This window comes from Phalacrocorax carbo, chromosome 12 (genome assembly GCF_963921805.1).
Source record: "Phalacrocorax carbo chromosome 12, bPhaCar2.1, whole genome shotgun sequence".
Lineage (NCBI taxonomy): Eukaryota > Metazoa > Chordata > Aves > Suliformes > Phalacrocoracidae > Phalacrocorax > Phalacrocorax carbo.
The window spans coordinates 20,676,052-20,698,633 of NC_087524.1; the positions used below are offsets into that span (position 1 = coordinate 20,676,052).

General features: G+C 42.5%; 1 protein-coding gene across 2 annotated transcripts in view; it reads left to right on the plus strand.

Moving 5' to 3' along the window:
- Window positions 1–20,458, plus strand: part of DOCK1 (dedicator of cytokinesis 1) — a 316,638-nt gene extending 296,180 nt beyond the window's left edge. For both annotated transcript variants that reach the window (XM_064464378.1, XM_064464379.1), the window contains exons 49-52: window positions 649–847; window positions 6,987–7,140; window positions 10,923–11,068; window positions 20,321–20,458. In XM_064464378.1, the coding sequence (XP_064320448.1) occupies window positions 649–847; window positions 6,987–7,140; window positions 10,923–11,068; window positions 20,321–20,416 (595 nt within the window). In that variant the 3' untranslated portion in view covers window positions 20,417–20,458. The remainder of the gene's footprint in view (window positions 1–648; window positions 848–6,986; window positions 7,141–10,922; window positions 11,069–20,320) is intronic.
- Window positions 20,459–22,582: the final 2,124 nt, after the last annotated feature.

The following is a 22,582-nucleotide window of genomic DNA, read 5'->3' on the forward strand; positions in this document are numbered from 1 at the left end:
TGAAAAGGTACTGTAATTTTGATGAGTTCCAAGGATTAGAAAGCATTTTACGTTGGGCATGTTCAACAGAAAACCACTACACCTCTGCAAAACAATTATTCAACTGTTATTCCCCCTCTGGGAAATAAATACATCCTCTTTCTCCACTAAAAAACCAAAAGTCCAGGAAGAATTTGGGGACCTGGCTGTTTTTTAAAGAAATCCCTACAGCCATTGGCAGACACACGGGCCGCCTCCGAGGTGCAGGGGGAGTAGGGGTGGCATTCCTTCAATCTCTGGAGTTCCCAGGCGCCTGCTGGCACGCCCGCCGTGGTGCCACAGCATATACAGTGGGAGCGCTGAGTTAGAAACTCATTTTTATGTAAACCACATGCAGTGAAACTCGGGAGTTTGTGTAGCTGTAAACCAGTAAATTTACTACAGAGCAGGGAAATGCGCGGCACTGGTTCTTCAGCAGTTCTGCAGTAAATTTTATTGTAAGACAATTATGACTGTTATGACCTTCTGCCCCCTCCTTTTCTCTCTAATGAGTTTTCTTGGATTAGCAAAGCATCGTTAACTTAAGTGAGACTTTGGGAAATATGTAAATGAAGATGAGGTGGTTTGAAAATCGTATTTCATCGGTCTAAGCAACACAATTTTCTGTAGGTTTGTGCTGGAGCCCCTCCTGCCAAAAAAGATGCATTCTAGGTCTCAAGATAAATTGGACAAGGATGACCTAGATAAAGACAAGAAAGAAAAGAAGAAGGAGAAAAGGAACAGCAAGCATCAAGAGATCTTTGATAAAGAATTTAAATCTACTGATATTTCTCTGCAGCAGTCTGAAGCAGTGATCCTTTCAGAAACGGTAACTTTATTAGCAAGTAATGCTTTATCTAATTCTGAGCAGTGTTCTTTCTTTTTTTTAAATAAAAATGTTGATTTTTACGATTTAGTTTATTTTTAGACCAAAAGTACCTGCAAGAGAATATGCTATGACGTTAATATATGTTAATCTAAAATACAGGGTTTATTTACCGTGTTAAAAAAATCATGGTATTTCATATGAAGATCTTACCAAGAGCTATATATGAGTATTTGATAAAAGGAACAGATGGTATATTCTAAGTCAAATAAATGCTACCATTTTAACAGCCTTTTGAATTTACAGTTCCCAGTAGATCGTGATGGGTTTTCTCCTATTTCAGCAAGACAGTTTTTGGTGGAAATGTTGCAAGGTCATTTCGTGCGTGGCAATTACGTATTCTTGAAAGGCTATTTTGAGCAGAAAATTGTGAGCAGTTCCACTGGTGTCTCTGTGTAAGAATATTAACTACAGGGCATATCACTCTTAAGCCCTCTCTTCTTGGCATATATTTAATTCACTGAAACTGTCCTAAAGGCTTAGGTAACTTGAGAAGATTTAGCTGTGAAATTGAAAGCAAGGCCATTTTAAGCTGGAGCAGGGAGAGCGTGAACTAACTGTAACCTCCAAATCTCTGCCTGGGCACCTGTTTTGAGGCCAATAGTTTAAAACTTGCCCTCCAGAAATAAATGTAATATTCTTTTAAAGATTTGCACAAGTACTTGTAGAGCCAACTTTTAACTCGGCAGTCTTTCGTTGGCGGCTGTGTCATTTACGTCGGACTTATGAAATGATTTCTTTCTGAGCTGTGATGGCTAGATCCTTTAAGTCTTTCTGTTTGGTATTGGTAGCAAAATATTATTTAGGTGTTCAGCCATAGTTCCTCTGTTTTCTGGATTTGCTCCTTCTTTTCCATCCAGAGATGAGCTAATATCTCAGATGTGTCTTCTGACACCTTGGAAGATCAGAGTTGTTTTGTCTGATGCAGCCTTAGGCCCAGTGTTAGCTCGGCAAAAACTCAGATAAAATCCCTTTTGTGCATCTCGGGCTTTTCACCCAAACTCTGTTGAAGCCAGTGAGTTTTTCCATTTCCATCCAATATTGGATCAGCCCTGGTATGTTTAAATGGAGATTCCTCCTGCCGAAGCCAGCCAGGTGAGCATCATTAGAGCGTTTTCAGACAGCAGATACATTTTCCATAGATTTCCATATGTCTCATCTTTTTGACGCAACGCGTGCAACTCTGCTCACTGCAGCAGTTGTATCTTGACGAAGCCTGAACGTTGCGATGGCAAGGCTTGCACCCGCATCTCCCAGAGCCCCAGCTGGACTAGCAGAGCTTGCGGAAGAAGAGCCTTAGCCACAGGAGAAGAAAATGGTATTTCAGGACAGCTCAGTCAGTTGGCCTTGCACAAATCCATGTGACTAGATGGGAGGCGTCCAAGGATGCTGCAGAGCTGGCTGATGTCACTGCAAGGTCACTGTCATCTCTGAGAGGTCTTGGACATTGGAGGAGATTGCTTATGACTGGAAAAATGCAAATGCTGGCTGGAAAGGAGGACGTGATAACCTTTCAAGGCATATTCCCATTTGTCATCTGAGGAGCAAAAATGAGCAAAGCCCAACATGGTTTGACTCAAGTTTTCCACTCTTCCCAGTCAAGAGCTTTCAGTGGGTGACTGGTATGACTAATTTTCCCCTGGTTATCGAGCGGGAGGTAAATTAAATGTCAGAATTAGTTACCTACGGTTACTTTCAGCTTCTTGAAATCCACAGATCAATAATACAAAAAGGAGTTCACCGGTGAGAGGAAACCCCTCCCTTTTCAGTATCTGCGAAGGACCTGACGAGCTCCAAAATGACCGAGTCAGTTTTTAATGCGTGGTGTTAGTGTGGTTCGTTTTCTCCTGTAGGTGACATAGAGGAAACGCTTTTGAGATTAGTTTACAAGAGTGGTTGTACAATTCCCACTGCTGCCTTCAGGAATTTTGTACAGATAGCGTCAAGAAGTTTAAAGATAAAATTTGTCTTGAAATTTTTGCACTCTGGAGACTTCTGTCCCCTATTAATGATATAAAAGGGAAACTGTTATCTTTCGTGGGTGAGAACTGAGCTTTTCCATTGTTCTACTTTTGTGGGCTGTGCTGTGTGCAAGTTCCATTTTTAAGTTGAAATTGCTCCCAAAGCACTGCTACTGCTGTGGTTTATGAAGAAAAAGGCGTTTTGATTTCTTGGAAGCTTGGAAGCAGAAAGTTTGCTAGCTTAAAAACTGGAGGGGGGAAAATTAAGGAAATTTTTTTTTTTTTTTTCAAAAGAAGTTGGAATCCAGATTTGACTAGAAGTAGAAATTTAAATAAAGATTTAGGGAGCTTTTAAAGTGAGATTTTAGTAATAAACTACTGTTACTAGATTTTGTATTGTAGTTACTGGATTCCTTCTGCTGGAAGAAGGAATTGTACCTCACTTGTACCTTCAATAATTCAGTTGTGAGACTTCAGTTATTTGGTGAATTTCCTAATGGATTCTTACTTCTGACTTCTAAAATATTTGGGTATTTTACAGCAGAGGACATGCTTTTCTTTCATACGATGAAAATTTATAGCACATTCAAGAAAATGAATGAAAGGATAGCAGCCAGCTTGGATTTGTCAACACCAGGTCGGTCAAGCCCTTCTTCCCTTCTGTGGTGGAGGAGGTGGCTCTGTGGGTAGGAACGATGTGGCAGACCCCAAGGTGCCGACTTCGGTGTGACTTTGGGCACACCTCACACTATGTTTGGGCGATGAAGCCTGGCCTAAGGTGATGCTGAAGGATACATAGCAGCCTGGAGAAACTGCGCTCGGTATTGGCACGGGTGAGACAGACTAAATGAGAACCCGTGATGGATTTGGGTAGTGGGATACGTCAAAATAATCTATGTGCAGAAGCACAGCGTGTGTTCAGCCTCTTAATCACTGCCTCTGTCTCATGTCTATTTATTAAAAGGAGGATTTGATGTGTGTCACGACTGTTTCATCCAGGTGTCATCCCAGTTTGCAACCAGCCCGTGCCAGTTGTAGCTGGCAGATAACAGGCTTGTGCTTGACAGGTCAAAAGTCCAGTTTCAGATATTCACACCCCACACACATGCTCACACACAATTATCTGTTCCCTGACAACACTCGTATTCTAACTTATTCTTCGCCCACCACAAAGAGGTGGTTATCAGCGGTTTGCTTTCAGGAGGGAGGATGCATCAATAACCTTTTATATTAATCTATTCTGGATCCTATGTTATTCACTACTAATTGGTTTGTGCAATGTAACCGCAAGCGCGATACCGAATTTACAGAGAATATCAAGTGAGAGGCGCAGCAGGCGTGACAGCGATCATTCCCGTCTTGCAGAGCTTCTGCTACTCTTTTTGAAGGTGATGTCGTCTAATGAAGTGAGCGTTTCCATCGCTGCAATGGGCTTTCTTATATAAGACCTTCTTTTTTTTCCAGTCAAACGAGTCTTCATGGAAGAACCTGGGAAGATAATAAAACAGCAGAGTTCTTCATGGAGATTTTACAGTTTCTTTAAAAAGGAGCGTTCAGAGGCCGTTTTGTCTAGTTGTATGGCTCAAATCCTTTTTTCCAAATTTCCCTGTACTTGTAATGAATTTATTGAGTGATCAAAACCCAAGCCCTAATTACAGAGATCTTGTACTACTATGATCTTATCAGAAGATAAATTAAGTGCTTTGGTATGTGACGATGATCAGTAACGTCTTTATAGTTTTCTAGAGATTTAGATCTTCTTTTAAGTATCGCATAAACTTCTTTAACATAAATTCTCATTGTTAGTCCTTTGATTCCATGAGCTGATAGTAAACCTAACACTGAAGCCAGGTAGTTAACAGACCGCTCAAAAGCTTGTGTAAGAAATCAGAATAACAGGCTGTACATTTTATTGATTTAGTGACATCTAACATCACTCACTATTGATCCTGCTTTCATTAGAGCACAAAAAAAATTAGCAATGGGTTCATTATAGATTAGTAGTCACCAGAGTTCATATTCCCTCGCAGAACTGTGATTTGTATGAGGCTTTATGAAACAGACCAAGCTTGTCAATCACAGAAGTTAAAATTTATTTGTGATAAGTAGCTACAGACCAGGTTAACTTGGGAATCTGATTCTAGTTGTTGGTTTTTCATAGAATCATAGAATGGTTTAGGTTGGAAGGGACCTTTAGAGGCCATCTAGTCCAACCCCCTGCCATAAGCAGGGACATCTTCAAACAGATCAGGTCGCTCAGAGCCCCGTCCAACCTGACCTGGGATGTTTCCAGGGATGGGGCATCGACCACCTCTCTGGGCAACCTGGGCCAGGGTGTCACTGTCCTCATTGTAAAAAATTTTTTCCTTCTATCCAGTCTAAATCTACCCCCTTTAGTTTAAAACCATTGTCCCTTGTCCTGTCACAACAGGCCTTGCTAAAGAGGTCACCTCCATCCCTCCCACAGCCCCCCTTTAAGCCCTGGGAGGCCGCAGTAAGGTCTCCCCGCAGCCTTCTCTTCCCCAGGCTGAACAACCCCGGCTCTCCCAGCCCGGCCTCGCAGCAGAGGGGCTCCAGCCCTCGGATCATTGTTGTGCCCCCTCTGGCCCCGCTCCAACAGCTCCTGTGCTGAGGAGGCCAGGGCTGGAGGCGGCGCTGCAGGGGGGTCGCCCCAGAGCGGAGCAGAGGGGCAGAACCCCCTCCCTCGCCCTGCTGCCCACGCTGCTGGGGATGCAGCCCAGGGGATGGTTGGCTTTCTGGGCTGCAAGCACACATTGTTGGCTCATGTCCAGCTTTTCATCTCCCAGTACCCCCAAGTCCTTCTCCGTGGGGCTGCTCTCCATCCCTCCATCCCCCAGCCTGTGTTGGTACCAGGGGTTACCCTGAGCCAGGTGCAGGACCTTGCGCTTGGTCTTGTTGAACCTCATTTTTCTCTTGATTCTGGTATTGCAGCTTTCTTAATCAATTAGTGTATTTCCTTAGTTGCTTTTTTATAATTATATGCCTCTGAGAAAGTGATTACAGTGCTTATCCATTCTACTAAAAATAGGCTTTAAAAGATCTTGAAAGAAGAAACCTTTGGAGTCTTTAGAACTCGAATTTTAGTATCAGGCAAATTTCTGGAAGGTTACCCTGCGGTCTTGATGAACTTTCAAAAAAAAGTCGCATACTTTGTGGTCATTCATGTCTCGTAGAAGGGTCTCAGAGACACGGCCTTTTATGCAAGCCCTTTTTGGGTTTGTTGTCTGAAAATAAAAGGAAGCACTCACACCTCATTTTAGATTTCTCCTTCAAAACATACTATTTAAAAACATTGTGAAACGACAAAATTCTGCAAAGAAGCGTGAATTGCTGCTGGCATTTTCTGTTTTGTCCTAACGCAGCACCTTGGATGTAATTCCCCTCTTAACTTCAGGCTGTTGCTCCCTTTTCTGTGATCTCCTGGAAAGAAAAAAATTCCTTTTTTCACAACGATTACTAGAAATCTGGGGCCGGTGGATGGGTACCCAACCGTAGAGCTCAGAATTGAACTCGGTAAAAGGAATCACCTTAACAAAAGCATTAGTTGCCCATCAGATTACAGGTATCATTTTAAGGTTTCTGATGGAAAATTTAAACAGACTATGAAGCAGCCGGAGCAAAACACTAAGGATATTTCAGTGAATTAAATGTAAGCACAAACAGGCACCGTCAGGGAAGTGTTTCTGGACAGGTGACATCTTCCTCAGAAGAGAGCTTCACCATGCAAACAGTTAGAGAGATAAATTTTAACAGGTATTGCTGCGTGAGAAGAAAGAAAAGATGTTGAATGCCATATAATCTTGTGTAAGGGTATATACTTCCTGAGTTGTTATTAAGCAAGTGTTTGGGGAATTGGCTCATTGCTTCAGAAAAATATGCCAGGCTACAGGAAGGTGTGTGCATTAAGTCTCATTGTAATTCCTGGGGAGAAGGGAAAACATTTGGAGCCGTGAAATACTGCATTAAATCAGGAGGATTGTCTCTTATCATTGCCCTATTACTGTGTAGGAGGTAGCGGGGAAAACGTAGCGATCCCCAGGTCTGCTGCTCAGTAGCAACGTGCGTTCCTCTGCTGTCTCACTGGTTTTGTCCCTGCGCAGATCAGCCCGCTAAGACCCCAGAGACCGAAAAGCCAAGTCATAAACGTCATGTCAAGTGAAAGACGTTTCTCCGTCTCCCCATCACCTCCCAGCTCCCAAGTAACGCCACCCCCAATAACTCCACGGACAAAGCTTTCCTTCAGCATACAGTCCAGTAAGTCTTTAATTTTAATGAAATTTTCTTTTCCCCGCAGATTTTGTGCAAAACAACTTCTGGCAGGGAGGTGTGTTTCCTGAGCACTGCGTTACGCCCTGGTTTGAGTTCTTTGAGTTAGTCTTTTTGCCATCACCGTGGGATTGCTTACAGGAGCAAGAACTTACCTCTTAATGTCAAGCTCCTTGCATTTGCCAGCAAAAATTACTTTAGCATTTTACAAAAGCAAGCACAATTGTTGTACTGAAGAAGTTTCTGTTCAAGTAATCATTAACAATTACTTAGGTATAGAGTTACTGTCAAAAATCAGTGTTGCACTTGATTCTGTATGGGATTCAGGAGCGTAAAGGCTGAAAAAAAAATCTTTTCATGTAATCGTACCTTAAAGAACTACTTTTTGCTACACAGTGAGTACAAGCCAGAAGGAAAATAAAAAAGTCACTGTTTTTGATGTATGTTTTGTTTGACGTTGACATCTATCACTCAGTTTTTCTGTAAAATATTGTTTGTTTGCTTCAGTCTTCCGGAAACCCTATTGTAAACCTGGCTGTAATACAACTCCGATTTCTTTTACAGTGCTGTTTTCCAGAAGCTGTTATTCAGAGTTTTCCGTTGCTAGCGTGTGACAAAAAACAGAAAAGATCTTTTTGGTTTAAGAAAAAAAACCTTGTTCGATCAAGGTCACTGTTTTATTTACTTTTTTTGGTACTTAAAACCTTTTCCCTTAAATAATGAGTGTTTTGGAAGGTCCTTGTTGCCAGCTGCAGATATATGTCCTGTGAGCAGGAATGTGTTTATTCTACAAATCTATAGCAACAGAATTGTCTTCCAAAAGGCATGTGGCTTTGTCTTAACGATGTGAAATTGCTGTTTGCAAACAGGAGAAGTGAGCACAAATCAATGCCGCGTTTCCTTTGCATAGTCAGACACCCAAAACAAGTATTTTGATAATGGTGAACTCTCTCCTTTCTTTACAGTTTTGATAGCCAAAAACTACCAGTATGCTAAAGCCTGGAAATACAGAGAAGTAGAGTATATATCTTCTCCTGCAAAAGATATTCTTTGAATTGGATTATTTCTTCTATGTACATTTTATTAAAACGCACTTGTTCTCTTCTTTTAAAAAAATATCTGAAGCTCTCATGTATTTCTGAGAATATTTATGTCTATGTGCTGGAGATTTATGGGTGTTATGTAAAATAGGTTCAGCTTATTGCAAAATCCCTGGGGCTTGTCCATTTGAGGAATTGCAATGATAAATTTTTTGGGGAATTCCAAGGATAAAGTTACTTCAGTGCACAAATTGGCTAAAAGCAGCTAATGGGTTGCTAAGTGATACTGTTTGCTTGTTATCTGGCAGTTTAGGAGAATGGAGTGTAAACTCTGATCATTAGGTTAAGATGGAAAAAAAGTCACGTTAACTGATCTCTTGCCAGCTCGAAGGCATTCTCAGTGGCACACGTCCTGTAAGGAACAGATACTCGGAGTGTACTAGTCTGATGCAACACCTTGAATAATGATAGCAAACCAGAAATTATGAGTAATTATCTGTACGGTGACCGAGTTAGTGAGGTATAGTTCAGCTGAACTGAGCAGGAGAAAATGAATAGATCTGTAGCAAATAGATCTTCTTGAAACACGACTGAAAATCACTGAAGTTGTGTTCGATACCTGTTTCTGCAGTAGGGTGGGGGGCTCCTGGATTTCACTAAACCGTGTGAGAGATCAGCTAGTCAGGGCAAGTAATTTTCTTCATTATAGAATATTGTTCTGCTATAGTTTGCCAGACTGAATGCAAATGTGTTGTTAATGTATATTTTGAACTAGTCATACGGGTGGAAATACTCTGTCGACGTTTACAGGGATTTATTGCTGTCTTACGAAAGGGTGAGGCTGTGAAGGTGCCGTGTACAGGCTGCAGGAGCACGGTGGGGGCTGCGGAAAATCAGAGCTGTGCCAGGAGCTGGGGAACGTAGGGAAAGGGGCAGAAGCAGAGCAGGCCGCGGCTGCACGGGCAGCAGGTGACCCACCATCCAGGTTGTTGAGAGTCTTGCAGACCTTACAGTCGAGTTGCCTCCGGGCGTTGTTTCCCCGCAGCTCTAGCGCAAACGTAGCTCACCTGCCTTCCCACGGATCTGCCAAACAAAGGGTTTGCGTAACTCCTAACAAAATTTGTCTTAGCATCTTCTTGGTAGCGCCTGCTAGTCTACATGTAACGGCTTAGATGAAGCTAGCGGATACTGCAATGTCATCTAAGGTACAAAGATGAAGTGTTCAGGGCAGTTAAATTCAGCTACTAAAAGGCTGCAAGACTAAATTTCTAATGTTTATCTATGAATAGGCAAGTTCATTCGCAGCACTAAATTTCTAATGTTTATCTATGAATAGGGAAGTTCATTTGCAGCATCAATGTTTAGTTACAGACGTTTTCCAGTTGAATGTTTTAATGACATGAGCTTAGCAGAAGTAGTTTCTGACAGAGATAGTTAAAGGAAAATACTCTGAATGTTCAGGGAGTGGAGAAATCCTGTATGTGTAGAAAAGGAAGGATGGAAAACAGGAGCAATAGAAAAGTGATGAGAAATTCAGGTCCTGGAGGACAAACAACACTTTTCAGCCTCATGTAGAAGAAGCCACTGAAAGTTTGAAGTCCCAGGGTGGAAAATATTGTTCTTCCTGGCATAGTTGAAGGTTCAAGTGAAAGGACGAAGGGGAAAATTACGGTTTCCAGTGACAAATCAATAGAGTCACCTTACAGTTAAATCATACTAGTGACAGGACACTTCAGAGGACAATAAAAGGACACTTTTTCTAAGATATTGATAGGAACCTTGCAACAGAAATATCTGCATAAGCAAGTCCTCCACTTGCTTCACAATCACCCCAGTAGAATAAAAATAACCTTTTTTCATTTCATAAATGAAAACGCTTCCCTAATTTATCAAGAATAAATTAAGTTTCCTATCTCGTAGAGCTCACAGTGGGTTTTGCCTGTGTTAAAATGACTGAATTACCCTGAAATACACCATGGGTGGATTTCTGCACGAAAACCTATGCATCACTCAGGCCTCAATAAACTTTATTGTCCCTCAGGCTATTCACCTCTACAGCACGTACCTGCTAGGATTTATCTGCTAAGAAAAGGGAACTTTCTACCCAGTGAACAGTAATAATAAATGTTTTGTACTTTCTCTTGCGTGATTTTATTTACTCAACAACTAATGAGTGCTCATTTATTATAGTTACCTGGAGTTTGAAAGTTTTTGAGAGAGATGTAGTTAATTATAGGCTTTCATTTGTGCATTTTATTAACAAGAAACAATTTACTGGGAGAAGTAAATAAAGCTTAGCTCGATTATATTTTTTTAGTGCACTTGCCAAAACTTCTATTGTCTATTAATGTACAAGGTGCAAATGCGGAGCTTACAGCTGTGAAAATTATATTTGCTAAGCCATGAATATTCTTGGCATGAAATCTGAAGGAAAAAGTATTTTCTATGAAAAGAGGGGATCGTCCAAGTATTCTGAGTGTATCCTAAAAATTAGCCCGGTGCAACTCCACAGCGCATACTTCCCGTCGATGCGGGGGTGGGTTCATTTGTTCTACATGCCTTTAAAAATCTCTCGTTAGATGAGCTGCAGATGATTATAGAGGCAGCGAAGAGCAAAGAGATCGCACGTGCGGCTTTATCGCAGTATCAATGCCGTAAGAATTGGCGCGGTCTGGATCTTTGGATTCGATTCAGTTATTGAAAGAGTTAACTCAGTGCTGATTTTTACAGATCTGGAGTTGAATGGTATGTCCAGCTCGGACATCCCCGACGTTCCTCCTCCTCTGCCTCTCAAAGGAAGCATGGCCGATTATGGGAACCTCATGGAAAGTCAAGACTTGATCAGCCCGACGACCTCCCCCCCTGCCCATCAAAGGGTGAGTCCCAGGGATTATGATCATCATCTGCAATTTGCTTTGCTTTTCTGCTTTACACATTGCACAGCGACGTGTCATCCAGAGATTTCTACAGTCGCAAACAAGCGCCTGGAGTATGAGGGAACAGCATCGCTCACGGGGACCGACCTGAAGGGAGGTTGGAGTCCTTCTGGCGAAGGCTGAGCTAAGTGTTGTTAGCTGTGTTGGTAAGGGAGCGTAAACTGGCAGGACGTAGTCTCAGCAGCAAATTAGATTCAATAACCTTTCAATCCTGTCTCAGGAAAGGAAATAAAACATGTACCTGACATCTTTCCTTTCTGGAGCTCCATCCTGACGGCATTCAATGCCGCTCGTTTCCTGGAGGCAAACACGCGTGGCCCCTTTGAGGGAAGGAGCTCAGAAACACTCATCATCTACAGGGTTTTCAGCTTTCTGAAGAAAATGCGCTTTTTCAACATTGTTTCCTGTATCCTGGAAGCTTTTAAAAGTAATTTGGTCATTTTCTTTAAAGCAGCACTTTCGAGAAGGACCATTTATTTCATTTTTGGAGGAAAAAAAATGTTTAAAGAGGTTTTCTTTCTTTGACTTTGAAATGTATAACTTTGGCCAAGTTATTATTTTGTGAAAAAATCCTGAGAGGTAATGATTCTTTTTTGTTTGCAGAGGTATCTTCCAGGATTTCTCTTGAGTTTCATCATTCAAATGAAATTCTGCTGAGTAATTTGCCTTTCAGTAAATTTCATGGTTAGAGAAAGCATTTCCAACCTCAGCAGAGGAGTCAGGCAGGAATTGGTTTTAACTCTGGGAATAGTTTTGTTTGACGCAGACTGTCACGGTGCACAACAAGCCTGGCTTTTCCATGGTTGAAATTGTAATGGTGTTATTGCAGGAATTTAGTATTTTCAGGCTAAATGGGGAGAAAAGCCAGATCTAGAAGTAACTTGGCAAATGTGAGTAGTGTTATTCAGAACACAACGCTTTACTCATTATATGCATATTTTGAAAAATGCACTATTCCCATCATCTCTTCCATAGTTCTTCCCCACGGCTGGATGGTTTTAATAAATATTTTCACTAAATTTTTTTGCAAACCCTTTTCCTCTAATTCTCATCAAAGTACACTAAGCTCTTGCCCATTTCCCTGACTTCTCTCTCAGGGACCAGCTCTCGCTTGACCTGAATACAGACCTCGAAGTGGAAAATTACAGGATGTACAGGAGGGCTGCCAGGAGTTTTGTCTAAAGAATCCATCTTCGTGAAGAAACCTGAGAAACTCAAATTAGGTTTCAAATTTCTTGAACTCCTTCCTGGATGAGCTTCAGAGTAGTAAATTCATTTTGTGTGGTACGCCGTAAGTTTTAGGTCGTGGTAGCAGCACAGGATTGTAAACGTGAGTTCAATTTTTAGCTAAAAAGCATTAAACAATGAGATGATAAAACACGCGGTGAGGAATAAAATCCCCAGTAGCCAGGTTCTTTCTCCATTTCTGTCGAGGCTGTTTGAAGGGGTTTCCACTCAACGGACAAATGCTGGATATTTACTGCACTACTTGCAAACGCCACCATGCTGTGAAGGTTAGAGCCCAGACCTGAAGACGACTCAGGCTCCAGCCTCGGTCACGTTGCTGTTGAAGATGCGACCTTGCACAGCTCCTGTACCTGTCATGAGCAGGGTTTCCGCATCGTTAAATGGAAATTCATAAAAATAGTAGCAATATGCTCCCTTGCTTTTTTGCAAAGTTTCATTCAGGTCTTAATATTTTTTTGCTTCGCAGTCTTTACTGCTCAGACTCCTTTTTTTTTTAAATATATTTTGTAATTGTAGAAATGCGCCCCATTGTTCAACATCAAGTGTTGAAGGAGCTCAGGATTTAAGCATACCTTAGAAATGCAATCAAATATAATAAAAATTTTCTTCAGCATTGTATTTTTACACACATCCCAAGATAAGGGAATATAGTTTCAAAGTCTGCAAAATGGATCTGAACCAGATTTGTCACAAAGCCACATGTATTAGTCTTAGAATTAATTTTAGGAAAGGCTTCTATTCTTATGACAATCACTATGCACATTTATTTCATCAGGTTTATAGGAAGGAAGCTGTTAAAGAACATAAAGAAAATGAGTAGTGCTGGGCATGAAAGATCAGATGGGTAAATTCTTATTACTGCTGTGATTAAATCCCACTCCACAGTTTTTTACTGCCTTGTGTTTCATGGGTCGAATAGCTACATAGTTCATAACTTTGTCATTCTCTGCCTGGTAAACTGATCATCTTTTAAACTACACATGCTTTGTATCAGTGAAGAAAAATCAGTGAAAAATATTACAGATGAGATTATGGTAGTAGCTTTTCAAATGGAAATATCTCCTTGTATGAGAAATTACGGCATGCTTCACTCTGGTTGTCTTGCAGTCGGTTATGAAAACCCAAAAAAGCGCTGGAGTGAACTGACAAGCGTGCAGTGATAAATGCATCAAGAAATACTTCGAAGTGCAGGCAATAGTGTCATTTAGTGTCTGAGATCGTAATCTTAGATTATTTGGGGTCCGCTATTAACTGGGCCTTCCTTAAGTCTTTTATCCAAGTGATCATCTAATTATAATTTTCTGATTGTCCTCTTATTCCTTCTTAACTGTGATACCCTTATATATATTTTCTTGCACTGTATGATTTTTTTTCTGCTAAAAATGTGCTTAATAATATATGGGAACATTAAAAAAGAAGTCTTACAACTCCTTCAAGGATTATTATTACATCAAGGGATTCCTTTAGGCACTTCTCATTCTTTATGGGTTCATCCATATCCTTGCATAGAAATCAGCTGCCTGCTTAGTATTCACAGCGAGAAGGGAAGCTCAAAGAAAACAGACAAAGGAACACTTACATTTATAATGTCGGCTATAACACTTACTAAGCATCAGATAATGGCTTGGATGAGAAGATCTCGATCAGTCCAGCGTAGGTGGAGGACTTGGCAAGGAGGGACAGCAGAGGCTGAAGCGGTGTGTAATGAGAGGACGGGAACGGCCTCGCGCGGCCGACGGCGGCGGCGCTTGCGTTGACTGGCCGGGACCCGGTTGCCTGAGGAGCACTCGGACCGGTTGTTCGGATGCAATGCAAGTGTTTACACAGAAGGACAAATCCAGGGGGGGTTTCGTGTGTTGCGACGCGTATACTGCAGCGCTGATCATTATCTCTTAGGTTAGCCGCGGTGAGCAAAGTGTGACCTCGGAGGCTTCAGCAAATGCGCTGTACCCATGTGGAAAAAGAGTTGAGGTTAGAAACCCAGCTGGGACTACGCAGGCAGCAGGTAATGAGGGAGCACTTGAAGAAGTGTTTGAAGAAGGGTTTGCAATTTTTCCTCCTCTGAGGTTATTTCTCAGGAGAAAGCCCCTTCCTTCCTGAAGTGCCTCGCGCAGCCCCCCCGGCTCCAGTCCCCCAGAGCTGGGGCTGCTGGGGATGCCTCTGAGCATCGTGGTGCCACCTCCCCAGGACCCTCGCCGCGGGTGGCGTGGCTCAAGGCTTGCCACCGGCTCGCTTTCCACAGCAGTGGGAGGACAGTCGTTAGCAGCATTATGCCGTGGAGATGCTGGAAAAAGTGAAATTGGAAAAAGTGCATTATTAATCCATTACATTAACTTAGAAAGTTGGCTTTGTGGGCTGTATTTGCTCACAAATGGAAATAAATGTCTCCTCTTCTAATAATCCAGATTTTTAAAAAACAAGGCTCTAACTAAAGGCTTTCCATGATGTGTTGAAGTATATAATATGCCCAAAAGGAAAAAAAAATATAAAATTTTGTTTTTATTTACCATCTGATCATTATTTTTGCCTGCTGAAGCTGGGAAGCATTGCAAGCTCTTCCTCCAGCACGAAGTCTCCACCGCCTCCCCACTGGGCTGGGGTTTGGTGGGTTAAGGTCTTGCCGAGCAAAGAGTTTCTAAAAGGCTCACAGTCACTTTTTAATAAGTCTCAAAATCAATGGGCTGCCACTGCTTATTACAGGATTTTGAGTGAAAAACGTGTTCCTCTGCTGTCTGCCCGGAGGCATAGAGCCCGTGATGTGTCCCTGAGCAGCACCCTTGATTTTGTTTGGGAAAGGGCCGCGTCGCTGCCCTCAGCGCTGCGCGGGATCACGCAGCGGGTTTTGCTCTGGCCATCGCTAATGCGTTTGTTTATCGCTCTCGCAGGGCCGGGGCCTTCAGTAAGAAATACAGTTTCGGTCTGGAGTCTAAACCTAATTCTGAGGATATTGCTTATAGCTCTTGAGGTCTGTTTATGTACGGACCAGAGCAGAAAAACAGCGCTTTTGAAAACCGAGTTAGCCAGCACAGTCTGAAACACTAATAGCCTCCGCATGCAGAAATGTGGTTCAGCAGAAGGAAGATCGCGTTAGCTGTGCTTTAACGCAGCTGGCACGCTCCAGGAGCCAAGTCCTCCCTGCACGAGGGGCGCAGACCTCTGCTTGCTCCAGCTCTGCCCCTCGTCCGCTGCCGTCACCCCCGCGGGAGCACCCCTCCAGGGAGCGCTCCCAGTGGGGAGAGCGTGGTCAGGGTCCTGCCAAACAGGCCCACGGGGGAGATCCGAGTTGCTGATTCAAAGCAACTCGATGTTGCCTGTTTTGAAGGATGTTTCGCCTTGCCCAGGGAGGGGCTGCCCCGCACGCGGCAGGTGGGAGCACGCAAAGGGCGCCTCTGCGGAAGGACTCTTCAAATTGCTCTTATCAAAGTACGTTCCAGCAAGGGCAGCTGATGGCTGTGATACTCGAATAGATTAAATCAACACAGCTTAAACAGTCATTTTACATCGGTTACCTGTGGTATTTTCCACATAGCTTTGCTCCCTGGATCAAACAGCCAATTAGCTCGAACCGTCTATAATTTGGTTCAAATTAGTGGCGCTGGGTTGATTCTCTCTGCTGGCGCATTAGCGCTCTTTCAGAACGGGAGTGTTATTCCTCCAAGACCTCACATTATGTGTTATTTTTCATCGCAGATACTAAGTAAGCAAGTTGCTACTTGCCAGGCGACTCGGCTCCATGCTAAAAACAACGGTGTGAGCGAGAAGGGGCAATTCAGAGCTCAGCGTTCGGAAGCATTCGCACAGTCCTGTGTAGCTGGTAGCCTGCGTACATCTCGTTTCTGCTGCTTCTGACCTAATTAGATCTGTTAATCCTTCAAACTAAAGCGGGTTTGATTGGATCTCCATAGCTTGTCATATTTGTGACCGTTTAATTTCAAAGGAAAAGAGTCACACAGGAAGAAATCTCTTAAAGTGTTGCAAGGGCCATTTTGGGGAATCAAATCTTGTTTGATTTTTGGGTTGGTTTTTTTTTTTCAATAGTATTTTCTGATTTTAAAAAAAACACCCATTCTCGTATCTTATTTTGCTTCTTTACAGAGTAAAAAAAGACCAAAGTATTTTTTCATCTTCTTTACCTGATTTTTATTGCATCCAGAACATGTATAGTGTGGTGTATTTTATATCTCTAAGAGAATGGAGACCAATGTTTTTAAACATGATTCTTTTCTGTATCAGGGAAAAAAACAAACAAATGGGAGCAATTTCATGTTCGCAGCAGAAGGAACAGATTGCTTCTGTGTTGCAGATGTGCCTTTTACATAAGGTTTCTGCTTCCCCTGAGGTACCCGTGAGTCAAGGATTCTGCCCAAAATAGGTCTGAAAGTGAACCAGCAGTCTCTATCATTTTGTCAGAAAGCGAAAACGTGCTTCAAGATTCGGCGGGTTCACAATTAACGACTGAAATATAAACATGAACTCTGCAAAGCAGTTCTTAATTAGATGTAAAATCAAGGGAAACTCTATTTTGTATTTCAAAGTTTCTAAGGGGAAGCGTAGCAAAAATGAACTTCATAAGCCCAATAATGATTTTCTGAGGATGATATTAAAGGGAGAGGGAAAGCGTGCCTGAATTTCTTCCTGCACGGGAATACACGGGCGCGTGTACCGGCCCTGGGAGTGGTGGCTGGATCTGGAGTTGCACCAGTTCCGTACTGGCACATTTTGTCGTGATAATTCCTCAGTAATGTTGCCCCGACGAGCGTTACGTGTCCTACTTAATATATTCATTGGTAGCTTATTATATAAATGAACATGTACTAAATTTATCCGACTTTCTAATGGAAATTGTAAATTCAATTATAATAATTATCTACCTATCGCTGTTATTTCTTTCTGCCTAATTTGCTTGCAGAATCTAAGCTCTGGTAGGTTTTGTGCTTGTTATTTATAGCATATATATTTAGCTTATTCTCATTGTATTTGCATTGTATCTGTTCTTCAGAAGCAGGTTTTCAGGGATAATTTGATTGTTCTCTGATCAATATGAAGGGCCTATTTGTTTGAGAAATGCCTTTGATCTAATTGAATTGAGAATTATTGCCAATACGCTGTTATTTAAATTCAAAATGGGTCTTCACAAATGATGCTATCAGCAAAGTTAGATTTTTCTAGTGATAAATGCGATGTTAAAGATACCATCTGAGAGCAAAGCCCTGAGGAAATTTTTATGTTTTGTAATGTATTTTAGAGGGGCACCTGGTTTATTTAGTTACGAAATTAATGTCATCTGTGTGAGGAGTTCTTGCATGTGATACGCTGATGTTCTGCAGACCGCCAGCATTTCCCAAAGTTTGCCCAGAAGCCCCTGCCTGGATACATCACTGTAACTAAGCAGTTTTTCAAAGATTTTGAAATCTACAGATCACAATTGAATGTGTGAGGCTAAATAACGTTGACAGCCCAGCTCTTGTCGGGTGCCTTAGCAGGGATTCAGGAGCTAATTTAACTTACCGGCTTAAGAAAAGAGTTTGGTGAGGTAGAGGAGGTATTTAATGGCTCTGACTGTCGTACGTAGAGACATCACAGCGGTTGCCCTTAAAAAAAAAAAATATATATATATATAAAACCAACAAACTTCAGTTTTGCATGTAGTAAAATCAAATGCTTATTTTATCTGCTTTACATATAAGTCTGTTGACTCGATTTTCGGACACAGAGATCGTCGCGCTCCGTGTCCCGGTGTAAGTGAGGAAGAAATAGTGCACAGTTTTGAGCCTGCTCTGGAAAATGAATTTTCCTAACCTAGCAGGGTCTCTCCAACACGTGCGTTTCAAGCAGCAGCGCCCTTCCGAGACTCGAACCTTTTGATAACCTGGTTGTTGCTTCAGAAGAGCTCCTATAAACTTGAACCGGCCTGAGAACATGAAAGCCTTCATTGCCAAATACGTTCAGTCCTGTCCTCCTCGGTGAGCAGGAGGCTCCCCCGGTCGAGGGGGGAACGCAGCCCTGGGGACGGGGCACCCCGGGGCTCCGGCGCCCGGCTCTTGGTCCAGAGTGTCTTACCCAGTGGCACATTAAAGCCAATTGATTTCCGAGTTGGTAACAAAGCGCTGTGTAGCCCAGGAGGAAGGCGAGAGCGCAGACGTCGCTGCGTTGGTGGCGCTGCTGGAGAGGCTGGGGAAGGGGGTTGTGGGCAGTCTTCGCCCCTCCGTACTCCGGGTCTGCTCTTTTGGGCAGTGGCAAAACGGAGAGACAAGCTCGGGGCACAGCTTTCCTGTGATCCCTGTTCGTTTGCCATGGGGGAGAGCCAGGGGGAATGAAGGAAGTTGTGAAATAGATTGGGAAGCGTTTCCTTCCAGGTAGGATACAGGAAAAATATTCCAGCGAAAATCCAGCCTTCCTGGCTCTGGCAGTATGTCGTCCTACCTTTCCATTTAGTCTAGGATTAGTAAAACCATCTGATAAAAGCTCTGGGTTTATAACTTCATGCTGTCCTAAAAGCTGACTTTGAAGAGGGCTTTCAGCTACCTTAAAGGTACTTTTTTCCTTCTACTCTGGCACACCTCTGAAACCCCCAGTCACGAGGCTGCAGGAGCGTTAGGAGGCTCTCCGGGCTTCTTCTGCCTCGCGGCAGAGGAAGGACTGAAACGTCCTGGCATCACTCTGAACTGCTCTTCTCTTTGGACGGCAGCTTTGGATACCTTTTACAAGGAAGAGTCTAATTTCTTAGGCGCTTTCACGTGGTTTATCAGCTGCACGTATACCAGTTTTTATCTGTGACTGCAAAATCGTCAGTTATTTTGTCCAAGATGTTAAAAGAGCTTGGAATACGAGTATCGAGGTTGCAAGTGCAGTACATGCACTGTAACACTAAGGCGTTCCGCGTATTTGAACTGTTCCCGTGGCAGTGATCAAGGAAATTTGGCAGAGTCGGTGCGCGTCGTAGGGTTTTAAGCGCTAGGGCGTGGAGTCAGCGGTATGGGGCGGGAGAGGGGGGACGGGTACACTGAGGCACAAGCAGGTTGGAAAGGCAAGAGCTTCGTTATGCTTGGAGGAAAACAAAAGGCGGTGGCTGGCTGAGCAGGGGGAAGAATCTTAGGGAAAAACAAAACCCAGGCAGCGTTTATGAGGTGTGACACTGCAGTGCAGCCTCGGCGCGGTGGTGGGAAACCTGTAACGGCTGCATTGCCAAAATGCTGCAGGCAACCAGCCTGCAAAGCGCATGAGCAAACTGCAGCGCTCTCAAGCAATTCCTGAAACAGATTTTATCATATATGTGATTGAACATTATGAAAAAAAGTCTTAATTTCCATAATGACTTTTTTAATTTGTCCAATTAGCCGGTGAATCTAACTGAGGGTGTTCTTGTTCTGTTGCATGATATGCGAAGTGATTTAAAATATGTATATTTGAACAGTCTGGATTTCTGTTTTGAATATTTTAATTATAACTGAATGTGTAATAGTAAATTGCAAGTTACTTATCTGTTTAAATGGTTCCCTTTTTTTTAATTATTTGTTTTCTAAATACACAAAATACAAAAATAATGGAAAAGCAACGAAGCTGCTGCTTCAACCTAGCTTTTAAGCTCTGCAGTGCACAGGAGCTGGGGGCAATCGATACAGACCAAGAAATCAATATCTTATCGTGATATAAAGTGGGGAATTATAAACTACTCCAGTGCTTCCAAAAGATTTATCCTGAAATACTGAGCTAATTAATCACAAACCCTTGAGAGATTTTTTTTTTTTTCATCTTTCAAAAGTAAAAGTTATATTTTAAGGTAACAGCATTCGGACCGTGTAGTAGCAAATTCCGCGGAGCAGCTTCCAGGAGTCAGATGGCTACAGACTTACCTGCCATCTCTCGCGGTTATATATGAACAAGCAAATGTTTCAAAAACCCATTCATGCCTAACACGGTCTCTTCAAAATTGGTTTCTTCCAGCACCTGCCGCCTCCACTCCCCAGCAAGACGCCCCCGCCGCCGCCTCCAAAGACGACTCGGAAGCAAACGTCTGTTGACTCTGGGATTGTCCAGTGAAGAAGGAAGCGTTTTTTCCAAAGATAAAGCTGTAACAATTCATTTCCTTAAGTGTTTTATGGTATATAATGTTTACCTCATTCAGGCGTGCAGTATCTAACATTTAGTGCAATGACTCTAACTCCGTAAGAAATCCATTTCTAGCCGTGTATCGGAAACAACACTACATCGCCCCTCTTTCCGGGGTTATTCCCTCCTGTAACTTGAAAGAAATCTGGATTTCTACTTGAGACCGGGAGGCGTTCATCAACTGACAGTACCCTCTTCCTAAACCTTCTCCCTGCTTCTTCTGAATAACGTCAGGCACATAGGTAGCTGTGGAGATTAAAGAGTTGAATAGTTTGTACCTAAAGCATTTAGGTAGCTGTGGAGTTTAGAATGAGCTGAGTATTTTGTACCTAATCTCGGTGTATATAGGAATCGATGACGCTATTCACATTGAATTCGGTGCACGTTGGAACAGGCTTCGCAGCAAGGAGGAGCTGCCATAGGACTCCCCCAAATAACGGTTCTGCCCAGGGCTGAAAGCCAGGCGCAGCTTATTTGCGAAATGTGCCTCCCCTGTAACTGTTCTGCGTCACGAATAAACTGGTTGCTAATGGGCCTTGTAAAATTGGTCGCTGGTGATCAGTCATTTCCCTTTCCGTGCAGTTGGCCGTCCTTCTGGGTGTTGATCAGTGGGTAAAGCAAGAAGCCTTTTAGCTGCTGACGGCCACGAGCGCGCAGGAAAAGAAAACAGAGTAGGCAGGTAGGAGAGTCCTGGTCGTTCTGAACCCAGCGGTTGAGTACAAGAACGGGAAGAGCTTTTTCTTTTCTTCTTTAATGTGTAATATTTCATGTGGATTAGGACGGACTGAATGGAATCGCTTTGTCCTTGTGCCATCATTCTGTACAGAGTTTGTATATATGATGGTTTCTAGAATGTTTTAATTTTTATGGTGCCTGCTTTCCATGTAATAATGAATTAATGTACCTGCAAAGAATGCCTTACGTATTTTTAATTTTCTAAATGCTGAAAGTGTAAAAAAAAAAAAGCAGTTTTTTACCAGATATTGGGCTCTCAGAAATATTGGACAATGACAGGGTGGGGTGTTGGGAGGGAGGAAGGAAACTAACTTTATACTCTAGCATTTTTTATTGTCATCACGCTTTCATTTTTTACTATCTGCAATCTTTTTACTCTTACGGTAGATTGTTTTTAATTATACCACTGACTCAAAAAAATAAAATATTATTTTAAAAACTTGTCTAAAAAAAATTAATACATTGCCTTGGTCTTTTCCATCCTTATTGTAGAATCTCAGGAACTGTCGCACTCTGTAGAGGGCTACGTATATATACACGTACTCCCTTTCCTTCCGAACAGTTTTGAGGGAGCCCATGATTAAGCTGAAGTCTTTCATCGCCCTGGTGTGCTCGTTCCTGGATGCATGTGGTACTGAGTCAAAATGCACGTCAGCACTAGAAACAGCCATCTTGGTATGCTGTCAGTATTCATAATGAGAGCTTACGTGTCTTTATCTGTTGCTGAACCCTTCAGAAAACCGATGAGTTTGAGGTGGTATTTTCTACCTGAAGTAGCTGCTACGTGATGCAAGGAGCAGGCAGAAGCATGATTTACACAGCAGTAAAACAATAATGTTCTTACAGAGGCAGAAAGACTGCCCTTCTCATAAAAAGTGGCTCAAACGGTCAATTATATTCTCATAATTCTGCCCTAAACCATCGTGTTGCTCTGGAACAAACCAACCCACTTTTCCTTGCACTGTGAGATAACATCAGCTGCCCGAGTGTCTCAGAATTTACTGTTAGATATTGTCCTACAATTCCCTATTTGTTTTGTTATTAATATAATCTCCATTCAAGAGGAACAAGCTGGGAAGCATTCTAAGCTGCAGTCGATCAGATATTCTTTCCGTAGAATATCAATAATGTATTACAACTTCAATTCTGTAAGTCTGCCATTTAATTGAAAATTGCTTTAGAGACCGCTGTTGTTGCTGTGCGGAGATTGCGCTGGGTTGTTGGTGAGTTTTCCTCTTTTCTATTCCATTTACTCTCTAAAGGATAGGAAGAGGCTTTCACATGGACCTTTAACTGGATGTTTGTAAATTGTATTTCTGATAAGGTGTTTTCACACGTCCTTAGCAAATTCCTCTGCTCATG